At 32.7% G+C, this 24,033-nt stretch overlaps 3 protein-coding genes across 3 annotated transcripts; all 3 read right to left on the bottom strand.

Moving 5' to 3' along the window:
* Positions 1 to 1,588: 1,588 nt before the first annotated feature.
* On the bottom strand, positions 1,589 to 4,382 carry LOC120357939. Its single transcript, XM_039449993.1, has 3 exons — positions 3,389 to 4,382; positions 2,727 to 3,250; positions 1,589 to 2,608 (listed from the first exon to the last, which is right to left on the bottom strand). The coding sequence occupies exons 1-3, from the start codon at positions 4,086 to 4,088 to the stop codon at positions 2,534 to 2,536; spliced, it is 1,299 nt and encodes a 432-aa protein (XP_039305927.1). The 5' UTR covers positions 4,089 to 4,382; the 3' UTR covers positions 1,589 to 2,533.
* A 6,139-nt stretch (positions 4,383 to 10,521) lies between these two features.
* On the bottom strand, positions 10,522 to 14,064 carry LOC120357772. The gene is made up of 6 exons (XM_039449266.1): positions 13,941 to 14,064; positions 12,900 to 13,422; positions 12,578 to 12,756; positions 11,697 to 12,530; positions 11,401 to 11,570; positions 10,522 to 11,331 (listed from the first exon to the last, which is right to left on the bottom strand). The coding sequence occupies exons 1-6, from the start codon at positions 14,062 to 14,064 to the stop codon at positions 10,522 to 10,524; spliced, it is 2,640 nt and encodes an 879-aa protein (XP_039305200.1).
* A 6,389-nt stretch (positions 14,065 to 20,453) lies between these two features.
* On the bottom strand, positions 20,454 to 22,568 carry LOC120357847. The gene is made up of 3 exons (XM_039449593.1): positions 21,692 to 22,568; positions 21,041 to 21,561; positions 20,454 to 20,925 (listed from the first exon to the last, which is right to left on the bottom strand). Exons 1-3 carry the CDS (start codon positions 22,380 to 22,382, stop codon positions 20,860 to 20,862), a joined length of 1,278 nt encoding a protein of 425 aa, XP_039305527.1. The 5' UTR covers positions 22,383 to 22,568; the 3' UTR covers positions 20,454 to 20,859.
* Positions 22,569 to 24,033: the final 1,465 nt, after the last annotated feature.

The raw sequence follows: 24,033 nt of genomic DNA, 5'->3' as shown, positions 1-24,033 counted from the left end.
TGAACGTCATGAAAACCGCTAGCGCTTCCATAACTTTTATAGATCTGTCATTCATGGATATTTCTTTCCTGATCTTCTGATCGAGCCTCTTCAATCTATCCATCAGTTCCGTCCATTTGTTGTACTGTCTGATTCCGTGATAAATATAATAATAGCTCGATCCGTAACACATCATCTTGTTTAGATAATATATGTACCAGAATAAACTCATGAAACATTCATTAAAATCTAAAAAAGGGTCGGAAAACATTATGTCACGTATCATGATATAAGAACACACAGCTATGTGAATTATACGTATAATTATCTTCACAGCTTTAGGACACTTTCGCGGATGTGCAATACCAACGCCCAGGAGCAAGGCAGTGTACGATATTGGACGTAAGATGTGCTCTATCGACGGCGAGTTGTCTTTCACTTGCACATCGACTTCCTCCATTTTTGCTTTTTATTATCTTGCTAATCAACTCTTATCATTTTGCAAACGTGATTATGGATGCTGATACATATTATCTGCACATTGCTGCACAAAATATTTTATTGAAAGAAAAGTAAATATGGTTTAGAAACGGAACACTTTGAAAAGCGCGCACATCGTGAAAATTCGCTAATGCTTCAGAGCAACGAAGAACGTTCTACTTATTGTGCAACATTAAATTACGTGCCATTTATAAGTTTAGCACAATATTAGCAAATTAAATGCATTTATTTTATTAAAGAAGAATGTATTTTAATACTTATCCGATTTTAATCGCCTTTTCATACTTAACTAATTATTAAAGTAATTCATCAAGCTTATAGAACGTGCAAATATAAACACACACAACAAAAGATACTAATCAAATATAAAAAATTACAAAAGCAATATTATTTTTTCGTAAGTTAATAGATATATTCTATTATGATATTATCAAAATATTAGAATTTTATACTCTTAATCTAAATATTTACATTATTTTACGCCTTATTCCCATTACTATATTGTACATAAATTAAATAAGTTTTCTTCTCCTAAAGAAATCATTATCTTTTCGCGCTTTTTCTTGAGTATCAGTACGTACATATTTTCTGTTACACAGAAAATAAATTCTATGAGGAAATAAAAGAATACAAATTGTAATCTCCTTACAGTTAGTATTTAAATATTACTCTATGACAAGAGTTAAAATTAATTTATTTGAATATAAAGTTTTTTAAGTATAAAAATTTGTCTTAAACGTATTTACGAAATCAAAAGTATCCCTGGCTAAAAAAAATTCGAATTTTGTTAAATAGAAAGGACGTAATAGGAGAGACTAATACAAATATACTAAGGTAATAGATATGGCCTACCTAATCTTCGCAAACTTTTTTAATTTTTTTATTGATTTCAAAATTAAAAACTTCTACTCAAATTCAAAATAGAGAAGATTCTTAAACATTAATTTAAAATGTGAAAATCATTAAATAAAATATAATTTCAAATGCATTTATATAAATACAATGTTTAAATTATATACGTTTTAACTTTTCGATAACATATTATTGCGCGGCAGTAGAATTCACTCGCAACATTTGCGCACTCGTAATGAAGAAACTATCTCTTTCGTTGCTTACAAAAAAACTTTATTAGTACAGAGGTACAATGGAACGCGTAAACCAGTTCAAACCAGATCAAAGAACAAGTTCCATAAACAACTTACAACCACGGTGAGAATTTTTCTTACGAACGCTTGTTCGCGCGATTCCATATTGGTGGTGTCCCGAACTGCGTAGCGATTATTTATCGTACGTACAACAGCGAGCAAATTTTTATTCTAAATGAAAAAATATATACAATAAAATTCATATAAATTACTTTAGTCTCAAAACGTTAAAATCAATCTCATTTGATTTGATACAGCAGAAAAGGATTAGTAGGCTTCATATTAATATTGCGTTAATAAGTAGTAGTTCACAAAGTTGCAACTAGATTAAATGCATCTAAAATATTTAACTTTTGTTATTAGAAATTCTTTCTAAGAGGGTTACATCTGTTATATCGTGATCATAATTGGACTAATCGACAGCGCTGTGTAACATTTACGAGATTGAAAGTACAAGACACGTATATCCATACAATCCTTTCCGCGGATTAAAACCTTCGCAAATTTCTTTAATTGCTAATTAAATGTATATTAGTGAGGAGCCGCAATTGATTGCGCGTCATGTATCGCCACCTCGCTTTTACAATAATGCTGTCTATGTGATAATTGAATTTAAACACATTGCTAAACGTTTCACATACATTTTTAGAATTTTTGAGAAATTGGTAAATAATATAATTGTAGGCTGATAATTACACGTAGAGTTTGCGTACTCATTGTATTAATTTTAGTTAGTTCGTTTATAAGAGGTTAGTAGACCTAGTACATTTATGTTATGCGAGTTCCGATCTGACTAGTTTTATATCCTATGTTCATGTCTCATGGCGCGCTGTTCTTACCGTGTACTCTCTCTTCTGCTGTAAGCCGCCAGACGACACACACCTACGCCCGTTTGTAATAAAGCTATCTTATTTACATACGCACGTATCGGAGATTTTCTCATTATAACCCAACATTACATAAGTAATGATCAACCCGACAAACTGAAAAACAAGTTTACTTTGTTTAATTGTTCTGGTAACTCGTATTATTTACATTGCAATTTAAAAGGAGCATCTCTTCTAGGGAAATTGTAACAATGCAATTAAATTATGTACTTACCCAACCGTACGAAACAAGGTTTATTTCGAAGAAATCGTACGCCGTAAATGCTATTCGATTCTGCAGCAGTTGAATTGAAAAATTATTGACTTCGTTTGTGACACACTCTAGGTCCAGATTTCTGCGCAAAAAATTTTCCACGACATACGGGCTGCGACTGCTACAACAATCACAATTCTGCTCGCCTTCCAGATCTTCGAGTGAAGGTTGCATTCCTAGACTCGACGAATTTGCCTCGTGATTATCAAGATTTCTAGGTTGGCAATTCAATATAATTTTGTGTATGATTCTCCCGGTCTTATTAGATTCTTCACAGGCAAGTGTGCAAATCCAACAAATGAGACAGAATTGCATGGAATATACAATGTATAAGAATTCAGATATCCAATTTAACCAGTTCGCACGTTTCGTGGGATCGACAAAATAGAATAGTGAGGATGTAGCCCGGGTGAAGCAATTCCCGGAGCAGAAGAAGAGATGAAGACTGTGAATATCGTTTACCATGCTGGCGAGATCACAAACATCTGCACAACAGAATTTAAAATTTGGCTATAATATTATTATTGCATTTTTTTCATTGATAGTATTTTCATAGACAGTAATTATATTTCGAACCATACAGATCTATATTATCGTGTTATATAATATTTGCAAAAACTCACCGGCATGTAATTCTCTTATGCGTCTAATCTTGAACGCAATGCATTGTATATCCGATAACTTTTCCAACTGTCCGATCAACTTATTTATTGTTTGAAATCTGCGATATAACACATAGACGACAACGTCGAAGACGAAGCTGTTGATCAACGACTGCGCTAATATGTAGTTAAACAGCATATCTATTATGACCTTCTCATTTATTGTATATGAGATGATATAATAATACAGAATTTGAATAGTTGGCCACAAAGGACAGAAAATGAACGTCATGAAAACTGCTAGCGCTTCCATAACTTTTATAGATCTGTCATTCATGGGTATTTCTTTCCTGATCTTCTGATCGAGCCCCTTCAATCTATCCATCAGTTCCGTCCATTTGTTGTACTGTCTGATTCCGTAATAAATATAATAATAGCGCGATACGTAACACATCATCTTATTTAGATAATATATGTACCTTAATAAACTCTTGAAACGTTTATTAATATCTGAAGAAGGGCCGGAAAACTTTATGTCACCTATCATGATATAGGAACACACAGCTATGTGAATTATACGTATGATTATCTTCACAGCTTTGGGACACTTTCGCGGATGTGCTATACCGACACCCAAGAACCAGGACGTGTACATTATTGGACGTAGGATGCGTTCTATCGACGGCGGGTTGTCTTTCACTTGCACATCGACCTCCTCCATTTTCGCCTTTTATTATCTTGCTAATCAACTCTTATTATTTTGCAAACGTGATTATGGATGCTGATACATACTATCCTTGCTACACAAAATATTTTATTGAAAGAAATGTAAATATGGTTTAGAAACGGAACACTTTGAAAAGCGCGCACATCGTGAAAATTCGTTAATGCTTCAGAGCAACGAAGAACGTTCTACTTATTGTGCAACATTAAATTACGTGTCATTTATAAGTTTAGCACAATATTAGCAAATTAAATGCATTTATTTTATTAAAGAAGAATGTATTTTAATACTTATCCGATTTTAATCGCCTTTTCATACTTAACTAATTATTAAAGTAATTGATCAAGCTTATAGAACGTGCAAATATAAACACACACAACAAAAGATACTAATCAAATATAAAAAATTACAAAAGCAATATTATTTTTTCGTAAGTTAATAGATATATTCTATTATGATATTATCAAAATATTAGAATTTTATATTCTTAATCTAAATATTTACATTAATTTACGCCTTATTCCCATTACTATATTGTACATAAATTAAATAAGTTTTCTTCTCCTAAAGAAATCATTATCTTTTCGCGCTTTTTCTTGAGTATCAGTACGTACATATTTTCTGTTACACTGACAGAAAATAAATTCTATGAAGAAATAAAAGAATACAAATTGTAATCTCCTTACAGTTAATATTTAAATATTACTCTATGACAAGAGTTAAAATTAATTTGTTTGAATATAAAGTTCTTTTAAGTATAAAAATTTGTTTTATACGTATTTACGAAATCAAAAGTACCCCTGGCTAAAAAAATTCAAATTTCGTTAAATAAAAAAGACATAATAGGAGAGACTAATACAAATATACTAGGTAATAGGTATGGCCTACCTAATTTTCGCAAATTTAAAAAATTTTTTTATTGATTTCAAAATTAAAAACTTCTACCCAAATTTAAAATAAAGAATATTCTTAAACATTAATTCAAAATGTGGAAATAATTAAGTAAAATATAATTTCAAATACATTTATATAAATAATATGTTAAAATTATATATGTTTTAACTTTTCGATAACATATTATTGCGCGGCACTCGTAATGAAGAAATTATCTCTTTTGTTGCTTACAAAAAAATTTTATTAGTACAGAGGTACAATGGGATGCGTAAACCAAATCAAACCAGATCAAACTAATCCAATAAACAACGAACAACCGCGCTGAGAATCTTTGTTACAAATTTTGTCTCATATTGTATCCCAAACTCGGATTAATCATAGTACTTTATAACTTTGAGCAAATTTTTATAAATATAAGAATATATAGAATAAAATTTATATAAATTACTCAAACCTCAAAACGTTAAATCAATCTTATTTAATTCGATACAGGAGAAGAAGAATTGTCTACTATTAATATTGCGTTATTTTTATTAAGATTTTAACTATGGCTGGCTCAATAATGATATTTCATTTCTATGTTCATACTACACACTTAAATATGAGTGTGTAGTATGAACATAGAATGTTATTTTTGAGGAGGCCACAGTTAAAATCCTAATATTATACAAAGTTGCCACTACATTATGTGCGTCAAAAATATTTTTATTCTTGTTATTAAAAATTATTTCTGTAAAGATTATATCCTTTACATCAAGACAGCGATTGAGATAATTGACAGCGCTGTAAAACATTAACGAGACTAAAAACTCGAATCGTGTATATCACTGTGTATAGGTACAGTACTTCCCGCAGATTGATGTTTTCTTAAAGATCTAATTGCTAATTAAATTAATGTAAATCAGTGAGTTATATTGGAAACGAGTCGCTACGCAAACCTAATTAATTGCGCGTCATGTATCGCCACCCAGCTTTTATAATAATGCTGTCTATATGATAATTAGATTTCAACACATTTTTAAATACTTCAATTACATCTTTAGTATTCTTTTAAAACCGGTACTGAATATAATTGTAGGATGATAATTAGATAAGTGACGATCACCCCAACAAACTAAAAAACAAGTTTACTTTATATAATTGTTCTAATAATTCGTATTATTTATATTACAATTTGAACAAAGCTTTTCTTCTACAGAAATTGTAATAAAGTATTTATATTATACACTTACCCAACCAAAAGAAGCATTGTTTATTTCGAAGAAATTGCACGCCGTAAATGCTACTCGATTCTGCTGTAGTTGAATCGAAAAATCATTGACTTCTTTTGTGACACACTCTTGGTCCAGATTTCTGCGCAAAAATTTTTCTACCTTACCACATACGGATTGTGACTATTGCTACAATAAGAATTTTGCTCGCTGTTTGCATCTTCCTGTGACAATCGCACTTCTAGACTCGATTTATTATTCGCCTCGTGCTTATCAAGATTCACAGGTTTGCAATTCAACATAACTTTGTATATAATTCTCCCAGTCCTACTGGACTCTTCACACGCAAGTGTGCAAATCCAACAAATTAGACAAAATTGCATGGAATATACAATGCATAACGAATTTCGTATTACACTTAACCAGTTATCAAAATTTATAGAAAAAAAGATTGAATGGAACAAAAAGTATAGTGAAACTATAGCCATAGTAAAGCAATTCCCGGAGCAGAAGAAGAGATGAAGACCACGAATATCGTTTACCATGCTGGCAAGATCACAAATATCTAAACAACAGAATTTACAATTCGACTATAAAATCATCGCAATTTTTTCATAGATCATATTAAATTATATGTCGAGCCATAGAAATCTATGTACATTATTGGATTATATAAAATAACAGATAATATTCGCAAAAAACTCACCGGCATGCAATTCTCTGATGCGTCTAATCTTGAACGCAATCCATTGCATATCGGATAACTTATCCAATTGGCCAATCAATTTATTTAATGTTTGAAATCTGCAATATAACACATGGACGACAACGTCGAAGACGAAGCTGTTGATCAACGACTGCACTAATATGAAGAAAAACGATGTATCCCGTATGATAATTTCATCTACTGTATATGAGAAGATAATATAATTATACAGAACAGGAATAATTGGCACCAAAGGGAAGAAAGTGAGCGTTATGAAAACTGCTAACGCTTCGACAATTTTTATAGACCAGTCATTTATGGATATTTCTTTCCTGATGTTCTGATCGAGTTTTTTCAATCTATCCATCAGTTCCGGCCACTTGTTGTATTGCTTGATTCCGTAATAAATATAATATAAGGTTGATATGTAACACATCATCCTATTTAGATAGTTTAGAAATTTGAACGCAAATACATTCTTGATACATTTAGGATAAAATACAAAAGGAAAGTAAAATTTTGTGTCATCTATCATGGTATAAGAACACAGAACCATGTGAATTATACGTATAATTATCGTTATTGCTTTGGGACACTTTCGCGGATGTGCTATGCCAACGCCCAGGAACCAGGACATGTACGTTATTGGACGTAAGATGCGCTCTATTGACGGCGAGTTGTCTTTCACTTGCACATGGACTTTCTCCTCCATTTTCGCTTTTTATTATGTTGCTAATCGACTCGTATTATTTTGCCAACAAAAATATAGCTGCTGATTAGATATTAAAGATTATTGTGATACCAAATGTTTTATGGAAAAAATAATAAATTTGTCTAGAAGCGTAACACTGTGAGAAGCTTGCACGTCGTGAATTTTTCTTAATACTTTGTAGCACAACGAAGAACGTTCTACTGGTACAACATTAAATTACGTACCATTTATAAGTTTTGCACCATATTAGTAAATTAAATTTTTTAATTTACTAAAATAAAATGTATTTTAATGTTTGATCGATTTTAATCGCATGTTAATGCTGAACTAAATACTAAAGTAATTAATCAAGCATATAGAACGTGCTAATATAAGCAACAAAAGATACTGATCAAATTTAAAAAATTAGAAAAAATAAAATTATTTTTTTGTAAGTGGGTGGATTGTATTACGATATGATCAAAATATTCAAATTTTATACTGTATTATAATTTAAATATTTACATTACTTTACATCTAATAGCCCTTAATATATTGTACATCAATTAAATAAATTTTCTTCTTCTGAAGAAATCATTGTCTTTTCGTGCTTTTTCTTGAATATCACTATATACGTAATACATTAACAGAAAATAAATTCAATGAGAAAAAAAATACAAATTTTTTAATTTTTTTACAGTTAAAATTTTAAAATGTTACTCTACGAAGAGTGTTAAAATTGATTTATTCAAATATAACGTTTTTTAAATATAAAAAGTTGTCTTATATAGTACATATTTAAGAAATTAAATGTATCCTTAGCTGAAGAAAATTCGAATTTTGTTAAACAATAAGGACATAACAAAAGAGACTAATACAGATATACTAAGTTAACAGTACATATTCTATATGGCCTATCTATATAACTTTCACGATTTCTTTACTGTTTTTAATGATTCCAAAATTAAAAGTTTATAGCCAAATTTAAAGTAACAATCATTTTTAAACATTAATTTAAAATGCAAAACAATTTCAAATATTTGTTAGTCAACTTGTTGCAAACAAGTCAGCCTATACAACATATTAGCGTTATTTGTTCAAATCACCATGGAATTGTTTAAAAATAGCAAGTAGGACATGTTGAGCAAGTGGGACATCTTTCTCTTATTACTACAGCCTTTGTTTGCACAATTTAATAATAAAAGAGCTAAGATAAGGCACTCTGGTTAACATGCAAATGTAGATACACACGTAATTTAAAACGTAATATTCTTTTCAATAATTTGCAATACATATGATGATAATATTCCAAACACGCACACTTGTACAATGTTTCATAATAACGTATAATTTACATTAAGTGAACAAAAAAGTGGTAAACAATTTCGAATATGTTTAGGTTTCAAATTCAACGAGTTTTAAGGAGATGTGAATGATACAGATCTCAGCAACAAGTGTCTTATTTTACGTATATTAAAGAACAATTAGAGGACAATAATTGATCGATTAAACGAACTTACCTTAAGTGAAGTTCTATCGCAATTGTATGAAGCGCCTCCTCCGAAAGATCACCATTCGTAGTACCCTCCTTAGTTCCGATGGCGCCACAAGGTTTACAGTAAAATTTTTTCGGCTCGCTACCGCTCTGTGGTTCCCGTTCCGCGGATTCCGGTCCTCTATTTTCATTATTTTAAAGAATTGCCGTACGCTATGTTGGGATTATGCGATTTTAGCATGGGAATTTAATAGGGTGGGAGTGATCTTTCGGAGGAGGCGCTTCATACAATTGCGATAGAACTTCACTTAAGGTAAGTTCGTTTAATCGATCAATTGTATTGCGCGCCTCCTCCTCAGATCACCATTCGTAGATGTTCAAAGGTGTACGGCAAGCACGGTGAACTGTGTATATCCTTTTGTTGATCTATTTATTATACACATGTATACACATGTATACGCATATATATACGTATATATTATTTTTCTTTAATACCTTTTTTTTTTTTTTTTTAGTTTTAGCATATATGCTACGATCTTCTTCGACTTGACGATCATAGAATTTTGCGAACATCTGCGAGGATGTGGTCCAGCCGGCAGTTTTTCTAATTAGATCAATATTGACGCCTTTCCTTTTTGCTGCGGACGTTGACGCGTGGCGTGTGCTATACGCAGTGAAGGTAGACGTATGTACTCCACTCTTTTGGAGTACGTCCTTTATCCAACGACTCAAGGATTGACTTGTGATGCTCTTGTATGGTTTTTTCCCCGAGATGAACAATTCGTTAATGTCTTTACGAAGGTGGCTGGTGCATTTTAAATATGTTTCCAGTGCTGAAGCTGCGCATATAGTAGGATCATCAAAAAAGAAAGATAACATGAGATTTGGTTGAAACTTTTTAGACCCAGATGTCTTCAGTTGTGCGAGAATTTTAATTTCTATGTGATTTTCTTTTTTAATAATATCTTGAATGTTAATGGCTGCTAATGTTTGAATCCTATGACCCGTCGTTAACGCCAGTAGTACTGCGACTTTTTTTGATAAAAATTCTAGTGGAATTTTTTCGTTTGGAGACCATTGTGAGATGCAGTTGAGGACAATTTTGGGATCCCATGTCGTGTCGTATTTAGGTTGTGCTGGTCTGAGTTTAGAGACGCCTTTGCAGAAACGTTTAATTGATGCATCCTCTCCTATCTGTGGTCCCAGAAGTAAGGCTATTGCTGATCTGAGGGTGTTAATGGAGCCATAAGCAGCTCCGTTTTGGAATTCGCTAGTAAGGAATTGCAAAACATCTGGAATTTCGGCGGACAAAATTGATGTTCCAGTGAAGTAGCAGTACTTCCACCATTTTCTTAGTGCTGAGTCGTATTGACGAAGCGAAGAGGTGCTCAAGGATGCGATGCAGATCTTGATTGTTTCTGGCGTCATATTTTTTAGCTGGTACGCCTATTCGATGAGATTCCGCCCACCAGGGAAAGCTGGGACCATAATGGATAAGGAGCTCTGTTAGAAGAAGATAAGAGATTGAAACTTGGTTTAAATATAATAGGTTTGGATTCAAACATCTGTATACATTGGGAGAACCAGGCTTGAGATGGCCAGTTTGGTATGACTAGAATACCTCTGGCGTTATCATTACGAATCTTTTTTAAAACTTTTGGGATTAGTGCAAAAGGTGGGAAAGCATAAAAGAATTCGTGGTTCCAATCGATGATGAAAGCATCTATTGCAATAGAACCAGGATCTTGTTTCCAGGATACGTATTTCGAGCATTTGTTGTTAATTCTGGTAGCGAAAAGATCAATAGTCGGTTTGCCAAATCTCATGTATAATTGCTTAAAGGCCTTTTGTGAAAGACTATACTCGATGTCCGGCTCTATCCGCCTAGACTCCTGGTCTGCAATGACGTTATCTTCTGAACAAATATATGAAGCAAAGATCCATATATTGCGTTGTTCACACCAAGACCAAATTTCTTTCGCTACTTTGCTCAGGTGTTCGAATTGTATTCCTCCCATCCGATTAATGTAAGAGATAGCCGTAGTATTGTCGATACGAAGTAGGATATTGCAATTCTTAAAGTCTTTTGCAAAGCATTTTAGACCAAAAAATGCTGCCTGTAATTCTAAGTAATTGATATGATGTTGTTGTTCCTCACTATTCCAAAATCCATGAGTTTTAGCGTTGTTGCAGCTAGCTCCCCAGCCTGACCGAGATGCGTCGGAAAAGATCTCTGTAACGAACTTTGGACTCAATATGAGATTAAAAATATATGAAATATTTTTCTTTCACCATATTAAATCATCGTTTACTCTAGGAGTCAATTTCATCTGTGCTTCGAAGTTATCTGCATTGTTCCTCAGGGCCAAGAATTTTTCGCGTTCAAGGTCTTTTATGTGTGGCCAGCCATATTTGGTTGCCAAACAACAGGAGCTAAGAGTACCTACTAGTGAAGCAAACTCGCGAATTTTGTATCTCGAGCCTATTTTAAAGTTTTTAATTAATTTAAGTATCTTATCGCGCTTTTCTATTGGGAGTTCTATTTTCATTTCATTTGAATTTAAAATAAAGCCTAGAAATTTTTGTTTTGTTGCTGGTTCTAAATAACTCTTGTCATCATTTATTATAAAGCCTAATTTTTCTAATAAAAGACGAGTTTCCTGTACGTTTTTTGTGCATTTTTCTTTTGACTCTCCGAGTAAAAGAATATCGTCTAGATAAATAACGGATGTGAATCCGTGTTCTCGTAACCGAGTTATTGGGGGCTTCATTAATTTGGTGAAGACAAATGGAGCAGTGCTTAACCCAAACGGTAAACAGTTGAATTCGTATATTTGTTTATCGAAAATGAACCTTAGAAACTTCTTGTTTGTCTCTGCGATTGGTACGAGATAATACGCGTCTTTTAAGTCTATTGTGGCCATGAAGCAATTTGGCTGTATGAGATCACGGGCTGTCCGAATGTCTTCTAATTTAAAGTGTTCTGTCTTTATAAACTCGTTTAGTTTTTTCAAATTTAGAATGAAATGACTGGATCCATCTGGTTTAGGGACGAGGAATATTCTAGAAAAGAATTGATCCTCGTATTTCTTGCATGGCTGGATTGCGCCTTTTTGCAGCAACTCGTTAATCTGTTTTTTCATTTGTGATTTTTCTTTATCTGACCAGCGTGGTTCCACCAACTCAGTTGTTTGAATCGGTTGGGCGCAAAACGGAATGGTGTAGCCTTTTGTCCATTCCAGGGCCTTTTTATCCATAAAAAGGCGTTTCCAAATATGCGAAAAGGATTTCAGTCGACCTTCTATGATACTTGCTATTAATGATGACGATGTCTCCTGTATCTGCTGTACCTGCTGTGGTATGACCTCGCTGACGATGACCTGTGACGACTGGAGTTCCTTACGGCTGGAGTGAATGGTCTTCGATGCCCCCCCGCCGCCGTCTGTTGTTTCTTTAGGTGGGGTCGGCCCTTCGAGTTTTTTGGCTTACTTAGAGATGTTGTCGCGGTATTCTTAGCGACTGGCTTTAGATCCTTAGATGACTTTTCTAAGAATTTTGCTGCCTTGAGTATTTCTGTTAGATCGCTCCCGAAAAGCCATTCTCCCGGCTTGGTCGCAACTAGCGTCTCCTTTAAAGTCGGATTTAGATTTGCCATGAGTATGAGGCGCCTAGTGAGCGTCTCGTCTCGTTGTAAATCTATTAACATACGAGTGACATCGCTCAAGATTCGAATTATTTCAACTCGTTCGACCGCCTCGTTTATGGATAGTTTAGACAGGGTTGAGCCCAATGCTGCCAAGCATACTGTTACCTTTTCCTGTTTTTCCGCTTATCTTTAGCGAGGATGGCTTCTGCTAGAGATGCTTTTATTTCTTTATTGAGTGTAGGAGGCTCATACTGGATGCAATTTTCCGGAACAGGGTATTTCTCGTATATTTTCTTGCAATCTTTTATGAGTAGACCTTTTTGCAATATGTCATCCCATCGAGTCACTATGTCCGCGTGGATTGGGCCACGCTTCTTATTTGGCTCTAATCGCTTGCCCATGGCTTCGAGTACCTCCTTTGTAAGAGTCGGAATTGTTAAAGTCTCCGTTGTTGCAACTTTTTCTTTTTTATTAGAAGGCATCGATGGAATTTCGCTGATTTCTGTCGATTCTATGGGAGGAGGTATCTTCTCCTCTCTGTCCTGAATTGAGTAAAGATCTGGTGACTGCGTGTATTCCCGACTATGTGACTGATCATAAGATTGACTTCGGGAACGGCTTTTGTCTGTTTTATTTTCACGCGAACTTCTCGACGACCGAGAATTCGGGCTGGAACGACTGCCATTATCTGCAACAATTTGAATATGAAATGGATAACCCGTTGGCTATTTATTCGTTTTGACCATTGGATAGTGGCTTGCACCTCCTTTGGTTATGCATCCGTGGGAAAGCATTGCCTTCCAGCGGAGACTTGTCTGCGTACGGATGTGCAATTTTGTTGTTTCGACCAATGGACAGTGACTTGCACTGTTATGTGTCCGTAGGAGAACATTGTTCTTCCGCGGAGACTTACTGTCCGCATACGGATTTAAAATTAGTCGTTTCGACTAATAACAGTGACTTGCACCTTTATGTGCGAGCGCACGTAGTGCGCGTAGTATGCGCTCGCTCGCTCGTGACGAGCGGAGCGCCGAGGATCGCGGAGGCGAGCGAGCTCGCTCCGCGATCGCGTGTGTGTCGTATCGCTGCCGCCGGCCCTCTCGGAGGTAGCCGGTCGGCGACACTGCCAGTGGGAAAACATTGTTTTCCGGCAGAAACTTGTCTGCGTCAGGATATGCAGTGTAACAAAAGTGAGGTTAGACTTACGTTTCTCTTGTAATTGACGAACTAGTCGTTCTTGCTCTTTAAGCTTTTCTTCTAATCGCTTAAGCTTTTTTCCCAGTCTATTCTCTTTTTCTTCTTCACTGGACAGTTTTCGTTTGTGTCCCATTTTTCATACACAGTTCACGCCTTGTGGCTATTCCTTAGGCACAAGGAAAAAGAATGAAGATAGAGGACCGGAACCCGCGGAACGGGAACCACAGAGCGGTAGCGAGCCGAAAAAATTTTACTGTAAACCTTGTGGCGCCATCGGCACTAAGGAGGGTACTACGAATGGTGATCTGAGGAGGAGGCGCGCAATACAATTCAAATTGTAGCATATATTTCACTTTCATGATATTATTATTATTATTTATTACTGCGTAAAATTAAATTAATAAATTGTTTTTAATAATCAAAGTTAAGGTTTTACATATTTCTATATTCTTAATTTGTCATTAAAAATGTCGAACGTGATTATACAATTAGAGAGCTTAAATGCAACGTTTCAATGCTTACTTACACTTTTTTTATAGTTGGAAAATGCTTTATGCATCCCCGTGCTTATTATCCTCGTGCCTGTGAGGACAGAATATGGGATATGTGGGACTCCCGACTTACAGGGTCGGTATACCCACTAAAACCCAATTCTTTCCGGCGTCTGGGCTAAAGACGGTCCGCAGGATCGGGCTAAGCATGCACCGCGCTCCGTTCTAATCCAAACGAGTCTCCGCCTCACCGTAGCGACTTCAATAGTTTTGCAATCGCCCTAAAAGAGATACATTGGGGCACGTGGGGTCCCCGTGACCCCACATGCCCCGCAACCCCAGTTTCTGGTGGATCAACCGGGTAGATATCCCGACGTTGACGCCACAAGGGGCATACTTCCCATCACTGTGAAGAGAAACAGAGGATATTAAAAAACTTCCGATTCCTCGTGCAGAAAAGCCAAAGGACACCCCCAACTATCCCGTCCTCCCCCGTGAGTAGGGGGAGGGGGGAAGCTTACCTACATCTGAAATTTCACAAATGCTTGATTTTTAATTAATTAATGCCTTTATAACAAATTTTTATATTATTTTTAATAGCGTTGTCCGCTTTTTTGTCAATTTCTTTAGTTCTTCAAAAGTCTTCTTTAGTTCATATGCGTACTTTCATCAATATTTCTATTTACCTTTATATAAAAGAACTACATACATGGTGATTAGACTTAAATCTTTGCAAAGACTTACAGAAAGATTTACTCTAATTATTCGTATAATTTTTATATTGAGGCATCTTAAAAAGTATCATAACGTGATACATCAATCGTTCAAGCCATCTGTAAAATGTCAAGTTTTCATATACAAAGCTCTAACTTAAACTATTATTTTGTTAGAAAACACACACAATCAATCAGTTTGACATAATTTTAATATAAAACAGTATCCTATACAGCCTATTTAAGTTTGTAAAATTTATAAACTTTGTAAATTTTTCTAATTTTTTGTTAAGTCCAAAATTAAAAATTGATGGCCAGAGTAGGAAACATTCCTAAATATTAATTTACAGTGTGGAACAATATAGCTTCATTGTAAAAATAATACTTTTTTGTATTAACTATATATTTATTTTACATTAATTGTCTTTTTGAAGTGTTTTAAAAGAATATTTATTTTTTAGGATTAATTTAGCATTAATTTAATATATATATATATATATATTTTACATAAATTATTTTTTTTAATAATTCAAAAAAATGTTTATTGAACATTTATTTTACATTAATTGTTTAAAAAAAATAAATTAAATATAAATACTAAATATATTGTTGATATTTCATTTAATTTTTGTGTTCATATTATCATTTTCTAGTTGTACTCTTACTTAAATAAATAACAAAAAAGTTATCAGATGTTATAACGCATTTGTGGAAATCAGTAAAAAAAATATAATTTTATTACTTTATATAAATAATGTGCTTTAATTATATACGTTTCATCTTTTCGATAACATATTATTACGCTCGTAGGATTAGAATTCGCTCGCGGCACTCATACACTCGTAATGAAGGAACTCTCTCTCTCGTTGCTTACAAGAAAAGTTTTATTAATACAAAGATACGATAGAACATATAAACCAGATTAAAGCACAAGTCCCAGATAAAAGCTCAAGTAAACAACGAACAATCGCGGTGAGAATCTTTCTTACGAACGCTTGTCCGCACAGTCTCATATAGGTGGTGTCCCCAAATGTGTAGTAATTAATCATTGTACGTTATAACATCAAACAAACTTTTATTCTAAATGTAAGAATAATACAATAAAATTTATATAAATTACTATAGTGTCAAAACATTAAAAACAATCTTATTTAATTCGGTATAGCAGAAAAGGAACTGTAGGCTTCATATTAATATTGCGTTAATAAGTAGCAGTTCATAAATTTGCAATTAGATAAAATGCATCAAGAATATTTTTACTCTTAATATTAAAAATTCTTTCTAAGAAGGTTACATCTGTTACATCATGATCACAATTGGAATAATAGACAGCGCTGTGTAACATCTACGAGATTATAAGTACGAGACACGTATATTCATATATACAACCAGTTCTGCGGAATACCTCCGCAAATTTCTTTAACTGCTAATTAAATCAATGTATATCAGTGAAGAGCCGCAACGCGAACCTGATTCAGTCGCAATTGGTTGCGCGTTATGTATCGCCACCTCGATTTTACAATACTGCTGTCTATACGTTAAATGGATTTCATCACATTTTCAAACAATTTAAATATATTTTTAGTATTTTTTTAGAAATTGGTTACGGATAAAATTGTTGGATTATAATTAGATAAGTGATGACCAGCCCAACAAACTGAAAAACAAGTTTCCTTTATTAATTGTTCTAATAACTCGTATCATTTACATTGCAATTTGAAAGGAGTTTCTATACTACGAAATTGTAATAAAGTAATTAAACTATGTACTCACCCAACCGTACGAAGCATTGTTTATTTCGAAGAAATCGCAGGCCGTAAATGCTACTCGATTCTGCTGCAGTTGAGTCGAAAAATCATTGACCTCTTTTGTGATACACTTTTTGTCCACTCTTTTGCGTAAAAAATTTTCCAAGACGTACGAATGGTGACTGCTGCTACAAGTAGAATTCTGTTCACTGTTCCAATCTTCTAGTGCTGATCGCATTTCTAGACTCGATTCATTACTCGCCTCGTGCTTATCAAGATTTGAAGGTTTACAATTCAATATAATTTTGTATATGATTCTTCCGGTCTTATTGGATTCTTCACAGACAAGTGTGCAAATCCAACAAATCAGACAGAATTGCATGGAATATATAATGCATAAGAAATAATGTATCTTTGTGAACAAGTGTAAATAGAAAAAGGGCCCCATGAGAAGATAGTATAGTGAAGCTACAGCCATGGTGAAGCAATTGCCGGAGCAGAAGAGGAGATGAAGACCGTAAATATCGTTTATCATTTTGGCAAGGTTACAAACATCTGCACAACAGAATTTACAATTCGACTACAATATCATCGCAATTATTTCATAGATCACATTAAATTATATTTCGAGCTATATAAATATATATTATCAAATTATATAAAAGTAGTATTCTCGAAAACTTACCAGCATGCATTTCTCTAATGCGTCTAATCTTGAATGCAATCCATTGCACATCAGATAACTTTTCCAACTGATCGATTAATTTATTTATTGTTTGAAATCTGCAATATAATACATAGACGATAACGTCGCAGACGAAGTTGTTAATCAATGTCTGCGCTAATATGTAGTAAAACATCAATTCTTCTGTTCGTAGTGAATATCGTAGTAAGTAACACAAATCTTGAATAATTGGCATCAAAGGACAGAAAATAAACGTCGTGAAAATTGCTAGCGCTTCAATAATTTTTATGGACCGATCATTCATGGATATTTCTTTCCTGATCTCCTGATCGAGTCTTTTCAATCTATCCATCAATTCTGGCCACTTGTTGTACTGCCTGATTCCGTAATAAATATAATAATATGCTGATACATAACACATCATCCTGTTTAGATAATATATGTACCAGAATAAACTTATGAAAAGATTATTTAAATCTAAGAAAGGGTCAAAAAATATTATGTCACGTATCATGGTATAAGAACATACGGCTATGTTAATTATACGTATGATTAGTTTTATAGCTTTGGGACACTTTCGCGGATGTGCAATACCAACGCCCAGGAGCCAGGCGGTGTACGATATTGGACGTAAGATGCGCTCTATCGACGGCGAGTTGTCTTTCACTTGCACATGTACTTGCACCTCCTCCATCTTTGTTTCTTATTATTTTGCTAATTGATTCTTATTATTTTGCAAGCAAGATTATGGTTGCTGATTACATATTATCTTTGCTAGAATATTTTATTGAAAGAATAGTAAATCTAGTTTAGAAACAAAACACTCTGAGATGCGCGCACGTCGTGAATTTTTCTTGATGCTTCATGAACAACGAAGAACGTTCTACTTATTGTGCAACATTAAATTACGTGCCATTTATAAGTTTAGCACAATATTAGCAAATTAAAAGCATTTAATTTATAAAAGTAAAATGTATTGTATTATTTTATAGATTTTAATCACCTTTTTATATTTAATTAGTTATTAAATTAATTAATCAAGCTTATAGAACGTGCAAATATAAACAACAAAAGATACTAATCAAATTTATCAAAATAAAATTATTTTTTTTCTTAAGTTGATAGATGTATTGTATTACGATATGATCAAGATATTAGAATTTCATGTTGTATAATTTAAATATTTACATTATTTTACATCTTATACCCATCAATATATTGTATATCAATTAAATAAATTTTCTCCTTTTAAAGAAATCATCATCTTTTTGTGCTTTTCCTTGCGTATCAATACATATGTAATACATTAACAGAAACTAAATTCAATGAGAAAACAAAATACAGATACACTAACAATACACACTGTATATTGCCTATTTAAGCTTCGCGATTTTTTCGAAATTCTTTACTGATTCCAAAATTATAATCTTATAGCCACATTTAAAATAGAAAATATTTTTAACCATTAATTTAAAATGTGGAACAGTTTCGCATATTTACGTGAAGATTTTTGAATGAAGATTTTTAGGAAAAGTTTTATTTAATTTTTATTAGGTACACGTGTACTCAACATGGGTCTTATGTTTTTTTTTTCACAAAAAGAGTAAAAATGATGGATAATGAAGTGATCTAATTATTACAGTTATATAAGTTTATTAACATATGACATTCTTAATGACATGTTAACATATAAGATTACACTAAGGGTGTAATTATTTAAAATGTCTTATTGATTATATAACTTCATTTGATTTTATATGATTTCATTTAATTCCGCAATGATTTTTCATGATTGCACATGTAATTATCAGATTTCTTGTGAATAAAAATGATTAGACTAGAAACACCATTATTGATTACATATTTCTACTAGCTACTTCCAGTAAATAGGCTTACTTAAAACGAGATGCACGTTTTGTTGTAAAGCGGAAAATTCTCGATTAGAAAGGGATTATTCTCGTTAAAAATACGCTACGCAAAGCTTCACCAAGTCTTCATCAGTTCTAATGGAGAAGTGTCAATTCCGTCGACACTATGATAAAGATCTCACCACGGATTTGGCAACCGTTGGTGACTTGAATAGGGCGTTATGTAGAGGAGAAAAGAGTAATTTGGCACCCATTTTTATTTTATTGTATAACTTTGTTTATAATTGATGTTTTCCATTGAAACTTAGACGATTACATTCATCAAAGTATTGCTTGACAGATTCTAGACTAAGTAATGAAATATTTATTATTTAGAATGTGATTTATAAAAATCTAATGCACTGCATAATCGGTGTAAGAAAAAAAGTGATTGTAATATGGCTATCCATAAAAAAATTTTTTTAAATTAGTTTAGTTTAAAAGAAACACAGTACCACAATACCACAATACCACAAAATTATATATTTTATATATATTTTTAATTTTCCATATTATATAGAATTTTCCTGCGTTCAGAAGCTTTAGAAATACCATTAAAAATTTCATTAAAAAATATCATTTTAACATTAAACAACAAGCATAAAATATCTCTAATGTTTCTAAATACCGCTCTTTAGAATGACAATCGATTTATCGAAGAAATATTTCGATATGAAAATTTCCCTTAAAAATTATATTAACAAAATTCCATGCTATTGTTTTAATTTTGTATAACTCGAAATGCATACGGCCGAATAAAAAGTTAAATAACAAAAAAATACTCGAATGTACTTGTATGTACCTTCGTGTGATAATACACTCAAGTTTAAGAATAATGAGGAAGTATAAGTAATTAAAGGTTAAAAGTGTACCTTGACAAAGTTGAAAAGTGCTCAAAAGTAAAAATGTCTTACACAATTATCAATTATTATGTATTGTCATATTAGCATCACTAAAAAACGGTGGGCTACTAAACGAATAACTCCATAAGCAATTGTTAGAATACGTTACCTAATAACGGAAATAATAGAGGTAGCCGTATTGTCGACAGTAGCCATAATACCCTCTTCTCCTCTACTGATGTTGGCTAGATAATTTCTTTTACGTACAACGCTGAGAATGACTTCAAAGAGAGTTGCAACTTTTGCTTATGTAACTTAAAATAAATAAATAATTTGTATAATATTAATACCTGTGATTACGCACTTTAACTTGCGCTGGCTTTCATTAGCCTAATTTCCAATTACTAATTGTTTTTACAATATTATTATACAATAAAAAGGTATACACATTTAAAAAAAAATAATATTTACAACTGGTACTATTACACAAAAAAAACATGACTTTGGATTTCAACACATATTCACACGCTTCAAATACCTTTTTAGTATTTTCTTTGCCGCCCTAATTGTTGAAAGAAAATTAGATAAGTGACGGTCACCCCGACAAACTGGAAAACAAGTTTATTTCATTGAATTGTTTTGATAACTATTATTTACATTGCAATTTGAAAAAAGCTGCTTTTCTACGGAAATAGTAATGAAATAAGAAAATTATATACTTACACAACCGAACGATATATTGTTTATTTCAAAGAAATTGTAAGCCGTAAATGCTACTCGATTCTGCTGCAGTTGAGTCGAAAAATCATTGACTTCTTCTGTGACACACTCTAGATCCAGATTTCTGCGCAAAAAATTTTCCACGACATACGAATTGTGACTGCTACAATTAGAATTTTGCTCGCTGTTCAAGCCTTCTAGTGCAAATCGCATTTCAAGACTCGATTGATTACTCGCTCCGTTATTATCAGGATTCACAGGTTGGCAATTCAATATAACTTTGTGCATAATACCGCCGGTCCTATTGGATTCTTGACAAGCGAGTGTGCAAATCCAACAAATCAGGCAGAATTGCATGAAATATGTAATACATAAAAAATGATGCATCAGCGGTAACCAGGCAGGGTCCCTTACATTAAAAAGATAGAATAATGAAGTTATAGCCATGGTGAAGCAATTCCCGGAGCTGAAGAGGAGATGAAGACCGTGAATATTGTTTACCATAGTGGCGAGATCACAAATATCTATACAACAGAATTTACAATTCGACTATAATATCATCGCAATTTCTTCGTAAATCGTATTAAATTATACTTCAATCTATATAAATCTATATTATTAGATTATATAACAGATATATTCGTAAAAACTTACCAGTATGCAACTCTCTAATGCGTCTAATCTTAAACGCGATCCATTGCACATCGGATAATTTATCCAACTGGCCGATCAATTTATTTACTGTTTGAAATCTGTTATATAATACGTAGACAATAACAACGAAGACGAAGTTGTTAATCATTGACTGCGCTAATATGTAATAAAACATCAATCCTTCTGGTCGTGATAAATGTCTTAAGTAATATAAAGCTTGAATAATTGGCATCAAAGGACAGAAAATGAACGTCGTGAAAATTGCTAGCGCTTCAATAATTTTTATGGGCCAATTATTTATGGATATTTCTTTTTTGATCTTCTGATCGAGTTCTTGCAATCTATCCATCAGTTCCGGCCACTTGTTGTACTGCCTAATTCCGTGATAAATATAATAATATGCTGATACACAACACATCACCCTATTTAGAAAATGTAGATCTTGGTACGGGAATACTGGTATGTAACCATAAATAAATGGATGAAATATAAAAAATATTATGTCGTATTTCATGGAAAAGAAACACACAGTCACGTGAATTATGCGTATGATTATCGTTATAGCTTTGGGACACTTTCGCGGATGGGCTACACCGACACCCAGGAGCCAGGAGGTGTACACTATTAGACTTAAAATGCGCTCTATTGACGGCGAGTTGTCTTTCACTTGCACATGGACCGTCTTCTGCATTTTCGCCTTTTATTATCTTGCTAGTCAACTCTTATTCTTTTGCAAACAAGAATATGGCTGCTCAATGCATATTATAAATTCTTGCGATATAAAATAGTTAAAAAAAAAATAGTATATCTTGTCTGGGAGCAAAACACTCTAAAAAGCGCGCACGTAGTGAATTATCCCTGATACTTCATGCACAACGAAAAACGTTCTACTTGTGCAGCATTAAATTACGTACTATTTATAAGCTTAGCACAATAGTAGCAAATTAAATGCATTTAATTTATTAAAGTAAAATGTGTTTTAATACTTAATCAATTTTTTAATCGCATTTTAATTTTTATTTAATTAATGAAGTAATTAATCAAGCTTAGAACGTGCAAGTATAAACAACAAAAGATAGTGATCAAAATAAAATAATTACAAAAGTAAAATTATTTTTCCATTAGTGGATAGATGTATTTTATCATGACATTAAAATATTAGCATTTTTATATTGCTATAGTTTAAATATTTACATTATTTTACACCGTATACCTAATAATATACTGTTAGATAAATATATAAATAAATAAGTAAAAATAAAAATAAAAGTAAAATTAGTGGTAAGTAAACACAACTATTACAATTAAAATACAGAGCATATATATTAATTTTATTAGAATTTATCCAATAACAAGAGATACGCATGAATAAAGATGCTACGACGGATTTGGCAAACCGTTGGTGACTCAACTGCTTCTCGTTTTCGGTAACTGATGACAGTTAGATTTTTTTGACTTTTATTATTTATATTGATACGCTGAAGATGACTGCAAAAGTGAGTCAAAACGTTCGATTGTAATAGAAATAAATAAATGATTTATACGTGTGTTTGCGCACTTTTATCCGCGCTGATATTAGCCTATTTCAAATTTAATGGGATTTTAATATTTAAATATTATTCCACGATAAATAAAAATTAATCAATTTAGATATGACATTTTTTAAATATAAAAATTCGTTATACATTAAAAAAATTGAAAGTATCCCAAAAAAAAATTTGAATTGTGTTAAATAACAGGGAGAGACTGATATAAATATAATATAAGTGAGACCGAGGCTATTTAAAACACTTTTTTCTTCTTTTACGACTCCTAAGACCTGTATTCATATAAAAAGAAAAATATGTTGGACGGTTTGAAAAGTTGAACCTTTATAACACTTTTTTGATAAAACACGTAAATGTACTTGTTTTGAACTACATATGAAAATATCGAACAGTGCAAAATGTTTCGAACCGCCCCGAGCCTGAGGAAATTCGAAACAAGTCCGGGTTTATTCGAATATTTGTGTCTTAAAATCAAAGAATGTAAAAAACTATTTTTAAGACTTTATTTTATTGAGAATGAGAGATATATAATATAATATTATTAAGAAAAATTGCATACAATATAAACACACAATAAAGAATTTTATTGCTTCAGCGTGTTCGGAACGAGTCAGGGACTTTTCGTATTTTGTGTAATTACGTTGAATATTAAATTTTGGTACATAGAACGCGAATATGAAAGAAAAAAATCGTACAAACGACAATTCGACATTTGGTGTTTTGAATACCGCCGACGTCAACTGTACGCATTATTGCGCATGATCTACGCAAGATAATAAACAGCAGATAATAAAC

This window comes from Solenopsis invicta, chromosome 5, assembly GCF_016802725.1.
Source record: "Solenopsis invicta isolate M01_SB chromosome 5, UNIL_Sinv_3.0, whole genome shotgun sequence".
Classification (NCBI taxonomy): Eukaryota; Metazoa; Arthropoda; class Insecta; order Hymenoptera; family Formicidae; genus Solenopsis; species Solenopsis invicta.
The sequence above is the reverse complement of the archived record's forward strand: the minus strand, read 5'-3'. Positions and strand labels throughout refer to the sequence as shown.